General features: G+C 42.3%; 1 protein-coding gene and 1 pseudogene across 1 annotated transcript; one reads left to right on the forward strand and one right to left on the reverse strand.

Annotated features, from left to right (window-relative positions):
- Positions 1-1,103: 1,103 nt before the first annotated feature.
- On the reverse strand, positions 1,104-2,396 carry LOC122745288 (annotated as a pseudogene).
- A 2,074-nt stretch (positions 2,397-4,470) lies between these two features.
- LOC122747816 (60S ribosomal protein L4-like) lies at positions 4,471-5,977 on the forward strand. The gene is given in 3 exon segments (XM_043993639.1): positions 4,471-4,576; positions 4,828-5,834; positions 5,837-5,977. Coding segments are annotated over 3 exon segments (1,254 nt in total).
- Positions 5,978-6,647: the final 670 nt, after the last annotated feature.

Below are 6,647 nucleotides of genomic sequence, written 5' to 3' on the forward strand. Positions count from 1 at the left end.
AAGGGGAAACCAAACTTCACTTCCCAAATTTTCTACGCAGCTAAAACGATAACAAGTGGTGAGAAAAATTATTTAAATTCTATACCAAATTTCCAAACACTTCTAAAAGAAAGCCTGGCCGAAGCATCAGCTATTCAAATCAACCTAACAACTACTTGGATAAGATGGTACAAATACTGTTTAAATATGTTCTTTTTGGTTTTTTTGGTGGGGCAGTGAGGGTTAAGTGACTTGTCCAGGGTCACACAGCTAGTAAGTGTCAAGTGTCTGAGGTCAGATTTGAACTCAGGTCTTCCTGAATCCAGAGCTGGTGCTTTATCTACTGTGCCACCTAGCTGCCCCCTAAATATCTTTTTTTTTTTTAATTTTTTGCAGGGCAATGGGGGTTAAGTGACTTGCCTAGGGTCACACAGCTAGTAAGTGTTTGAGGCCGGATTTGAACTCAGGTACTCCTGAATCCAGGGCCGGTGCTTTATCCACTGTACCACCTAGCTGCCCCCTCTTTTTTTTTTTTAATCAGTTATTTGTTGTTTATTCAGTATTAGGGTTAGTATGACACTTAAGGAATTGGTTGCATCTTTGTACATAGATTTTTTAAATATAATATGGAAATTTACAACTATTGACATATATATATATAGGTAGACAAAATCAGGTCCTCTGGAAGGGTGATGCATGGGGCCATGCTGGAGAGCCCTAATGGAGGGGAGCACAAAGGTAATCAATGCATCAAAGTTTTACTACTGTATGGTGTTTCGTGTCCAGGAATGTTGTCTTCTGGACCTACTAGAACCTACAGCACCTACAAGGCAGGCAGTCATATACCTGAGGGGGTGGGGTTGGAGGGCCAGTGCTGACTCTGCTTAACAGCAACTGCTTCCAGACTGTACATATCCAGCATCACTCAGCAAGCAGGGTTTAACAAGTAGCCACACTGTATTATTCTCCCATTTCTAAGTTTAGGAAGAGTTGTTCATAGGTCTAATATTTCTGGTGTCACGAATCAGAGGAAAGATTTGACCTACATGAAAAGCGCCTCATACCTAATCCCTTAACCAGTCTCATGTTCTCTAGGCAGTAAAGTGGCAGCACATTAAAAGACTTTAAAATTGCAGCTCCTTCTGGGCTCCCCAAAGAGTATCTGCCCTCTTCTTTAAACGGGGCTCCTCATCTGGGTTCAGGGTTACCTTCACCACCTCTGAAATGCCATTCTGCCCCAAGACACAGGGGACACTAAAGAAGGCATCTTCATTAATGCCATATAGGCCCTTAATCATGGTGGAAATTGGATGCACTCTCCTAAGATTCTTCATAATGCTTTCTGCCAGATCTGCCACAGGCAATCCAATGGCCCAGGAAGTATAGCCCTTCAGCTTGATCACCTCATAAGCACTTTCAACCACCATTTATGAACATCTTTCCAATTCTCTGAATCAGTATCAGTTCCCAAAGCAGGATAAGGATTCTTCAGAGATACACCAGCAACATTCACACCACTCCATACAGGAATACTTGAGTCTCCATGTTCCCCAAGGACCCATCCATGACAACTTGAAGAATGGACAACAAGTCTCTCCCCCGTTAGGTAATGGAAACGGGCAGAATCCAGATTGCAACCACTTCCAATAACACGGCTTTTAGGAAAGCCACTTAGTTTCCAGGCCACATATGTCAAATTATCCACTATATTGGAAACAATAAGCAGCTTGCAATTAGGGCTGTATTTAACAATATCGGGAATGATAAATTTAAAGATATTTTAAGGGCTAAAATTCTAGCTAAACTGTCTAAAATATCTAATGAGTGGTCGCCAATAAATTATAAGCTTTAGCAAGAGTTAGACTTTTAAGCATTTATTAAGGAGAATAAGAATTTGGTAAAGAGAGAAAGAAAGGCCTAGATTCCTATCTATTAAAGGGAGAGCGCATTTCTAGCTCCCCTCTCCACCAGTGTCCTCAGGAAAAAGAGTGGAACCGAGCGCCAGTCTCTTCCTTCCTCCTCTCACTAGCCCGCGTCACTTCCTGACGCCAAAGAAAAGATTCCTGGTCTTGCCCTCAAAGACCTTTGCTTCATGGGCTGAACTCTTCTACAGTAAGTCTCCAGCAGGTGGCGTCATTCCAATCATTACAGTTATTCACATTATGCTGGACCAAATTAAGATGACTTTCTCCCTCCTATTGATGTGCCCCAGCGGTAACAACAACCAGCTTTGAGTTTACAGTCACACTGTAGTCTTTGCCAGAAAGGATCTTTGGTGTTTTGAGGAAAAGGCTGCCATGTTGGAGATCCATCATCTCTCCTTTTAGTTTGTCTTCTATGACATCAACTAGTGCAAGTTCATCAGCCAAATCCTTCATTAAGATACTGATGGCACATGCCATGCCAACTGCACCAACCTCAACAACAGTGATCTTGTTTTGGGGATCCTGGTCTTCCTTTAGGACATTCAGAATCAGCTAATCCTTGACAGTAGTTGCCATTTGGGGGAAAATCTAGGTTGCTGGTCAGGCTGCAAGAAATTCTGAGTTAAATGTGAGACTGCAGCTCCCAGACTCGCGCCTAAATATGTTCTTAAAAATAGGAATTCCAAGGGGCAGCTAGGTGGTGCAGTGGATAAAGCACCAGCCCTGGAGTCAGGAGGACCTGAGTTCAAAAAAAGAAAAAAAAAAAAGAAAAAAAAATAGGAATTCCAGTTGTGTCTAGAGTTGTGGATGGGTATCACAGTAGTCCTGAGTATATCTCCCCAATAAAACAAACAAGTATTTATTAAGCATCTTCTATATGTAGGTGTTAAGCCCTTTATAAACATCTTATTTCATCCTCACAGAAATAAGTATTTATTAAGCACCTACTATATTCAAGGCACTGTGAGGGCCTAAAATTCTAGCTATGATGTCTAAAATCTAATGAGTGGTCACCTTAAATTAGAAGCCTTAGCACCAGTCTTTGGGCATTAAGCATTTATTAAAGCATACTAGGTATTAGGAAAAAAAAAACACGTGGGGTTAAGAAAAAGGCCTATCTAGCCTAGAGTTCCAGCCTGATCTGGTTCTTCCTCAAGTCCTCTGCCATGAGCCTGCTTCAACCATGAACTCCCCAGCAAACTGAGTGTGGAAGCTTTTTATAGGTCTGGAGCAGAGGCGGTCCTTACACACTGCTTCAAGCTGATTGGTTAGTGTCATCCAAATCCATTGGTTCACTAGACTTGAAGGTGGCCTCCAGTTGAGTTCAAAGTCCTTAGCTTCTGAGAACAATACCTCTTTAAGGGCCAGCCAGATGTGGTTACAATCTAATTAACTTGAAGTAGGCTAATCAGCAAAGTCAATCACTCTCACTTAATTCAATTGGTTTACAGTTTAGATTAATCTCCAGGTGAGACTTTGAGTATCTGCCAAGTCCCATTATTTTCTCACAGCACTATGCTAAGCCCTTTACAAACATCTCATTTGATCCTCACAACAACCCTGGAAGATGGGTGCTATCATTATCCTCATTTTACAGTTGAAAAAACTAAGAAAATAGAAGTTAAATGACTTGCTCACAGCCACACAACTGCTTCTAGAAAATGTCTGAGTGTGAATTTGAACTCTGGTCTCCCTGACTCAGGCAGTTTGATGGTATAGTGGATAGATGTTGGGCATGGATTCAGGAAAACCCATCTTCCTGAGTTCAAATCTGACTTCAGACACTTACTAGCTGTTTGACCCTGTACAAGTCACTTAACCCTCTTTGCCTCAGTTTTCTCATCTGTAAAAGGCTGGAAAAGGAAGTAGCAAAGCAGTCCAAGTAACTTTGCCAAAAAAACCAAACAAACCCAAATGGAGTCATGAAGAGTTGGACAGGACTGAAAAATAGCTGGACAGCAGCTTCCTGACTCCTGGCCTAGTGCTCTTTCCACTGCTACCTAGTAGCCTCTAAATACAGATCTTACATTTTGCTGAAAAGACAAATATTATGGATGAGCAGGATAAAAGAAAAAGCCAAATTAAACCATATTTTGTATTTACTGTCCTTATACAAGTAGGTTCCCTAAAGAGAAGGTAAGTTCCTTGAGGGCAGGTACAGTTTGTAGTTTTGTAGCCCAACATCAGCCTGTGGATTAAATTACAACTGCAAGGAGGTGTATGTCCAGGAAGGCATCACTTCTTATGATAAAATGAAGTCTCTTCTCCCATGGAGGAGATGTCTTTGAGCAAGTCAATGATCTCACTTTCTCCTGCCTATCAATGAGTTAACTCTTCATTCATGGGAACCCATCCAAATAGTTAACATCTCATTGTCTCTTCCTTATCCCCTAATCAACACCTTTTTTAGACCCAAAGCCACAAGAATTGTAAGAAAACAACATGGGGGAACTAATCACAGAGTAGTTGCTGGCCAGAGTTCTGTCCAGCCTAATCCTCCATGAAGGAAGGCACACAGCTCCAGAAATGGCAGCAAAAGATAGAGAGCACAAGGCACAATGGGCGGATGCAAGTAGTGCCTTCTTTTCTCATCTGGGTCTCTCACTGGGGAGTCACATGGACTCTGACTACTGAGTATGCACAAGAGGAAGCCTCACACATCTGTGTGCAAGGTAGGAGCTATGTACTTCACTGGGCCTTGCCTATTTCCTTCCATTTATCATGATGCAGTGCAGTTACACCACATCCAAGTCCAGGGCTGTCTATGGACTAATAGAGACAGGGTTGTTCAGTTGCTGAAGGGAACTGAGAAGTGCTAGTAAATGAGGAAAGCAGAGTAGAGCCTATTCTATGGAGTGAAAAAGAATTCTTCTTTAATGACTGAGGAGTCTGTGTGTTGGAAATTCAGACTAATCTTTAAAAGATCTGCCAAATAACCGGCAACCTTATGCTGTCAGTGAATTAGCAGGTCATCAGACCAGTGCTGAATCTTGGGGAACTGGCAGAGCTGTTGCTCGAATTCCTTGTGTTAGGGGTGGAGGCACTCACCGCTCTGGCCAGGGTGCTTTTGGAAATATGTGTCGAGGAGGTCACATGTTTGCTCCTACCAAGACTTGGTGCCATTGGCATCGCAGAGGGAACACAACACAAAAACATCATGCCATCTGCTCTGCCTTGGCAGCCTCGGCCCTGCCAGCACTGGTCATGTCAAAAGGTCATCGAATTGAAGAAGTCCCAGAACTTCCCCTAGTGGTTGAAGATAAAGTTGAAGGGTATAAGAAGACCAAGGAAGCAGTTTTGCTGCTTAAGAAGCTGAAGACATGGAATGACATCAAAAAGGTCTATGCTTCTCAGCATATGCGAGCTGGTAAGGGTAAAATGAGAAACTGTCGTCGGATCCAGCATCATGGACCTTGTATCATCTATAATGAAGATAATGGTATTATCAAGGCCTTCAGAAACATTCCTGGTATAACTTTACTTAATGTGAGTAAATTGAACCTTCTGAGACTTGCTCCTGGTGGGCATGTGGGGCATTTCTGTATTTGGACTGAAAGTGCCTTCCGCAAGTTAGATGACCTGTATGGTACATGGCGCAGGCCTGCTATCCTGAAGAGTCACTACAATCTTCCCATGCACAAGATGACCAACACAGACCTTACCAGGATTTTGAAAAGCCCAGAGATTCAGAGAGCCCTCTGTGCACCACGCAAAAAGATTCATAGACGAGTACTCAAGAAGAACCCACTGAAGAACTTGAGAATCATGGTGAAACTGGACCCATATGCCAAGACAATGCGCCGGAATACAATTCTCTGACATGCTAAGAATCGGAGAATCAGAGAAAATAAGAGAGCTGCCGCACTAAAGAAGATTATGGAGGCCAAAAAAGAGGCAGAAGAGATGAAGAAGCTTGTAGGTAAGAGAAGCTTGCAAGAGCAAAGAAGGCTCCAGGGCAGAAGAAACCAGGAAAGAAGCTTCCAGCAGCAAAGAAAGCTGGGGAAAAGAAGCCCACAGCTGAAAAGAAATCTGCCACACAAAAAAACCCTACAGCTGAGAAGACTGCTGCATAAACTCAGCATATCAATTTATCCATTGGGCCACAATCCATTATGTCAATATTGTGAATTTCTAAAGAATAAATACTCAAAGTAGCTTTGCGGAAAAAAAAAATCTGCCAAAGAAAAGCAGTTGGGCTGCAATTTTACAAAAGAAACTGAGAGGAAGCCCTTGGGGTAAATGCCTCCACTTCCCATTTGAAAGCCCATACCTTTCACTATTTAGCTCTGTCCTACCATTCAGGACTTGTTACACATAACCCATCTTCATTCCCTATATTTCAACCAAACTAGCCTCCTTGCTGTCCCTCCAAATTCTCCATTCACTCCCCAACTTCTCCACAATTTCCGTTGTCTCTGAATAATTTACCCACCCACCCCCTTGCCTACTTGGGGTTCTCTCCTTGCCCTGCCTTTTGGATTCCTTTCCTTCATCTTATGTAGCACTTCTTATAGGAAACCTTCCATAATCCCTTTAGTTGGTAGTATGTATTCAAAAGATGTGTTATTTAAGTAATAATAATAACACTACCTAATATGTATAAACACCTAAGTCTTCTCCAGGATAAACTCCCCTCCCCTTCCCCCCATTCCTTTAATAACCAGCCCCATACAATGTCTTCACTAGGGTTCTCACTATTTTACTTCTTTTCTGAACCTACTCCAGTTTGTCTATATCTTTTCT

The sequence above is a fragment of the Dromiciops gliroides genome, chromosome 3, assembly GCF_019393635.1.
Source record: "Dromiciops gliroides isolate mDroGli1 chromosome 3, mDroGli1.pri, whole genome shotgun sequence".
Classification (NCBI taxonomy): Eukaryota; Metazoa; Chordata; class Mammalia; order Microbiotheria; family Microbiotheriidae; genus Dromiciops; species Dromiciops gliroides.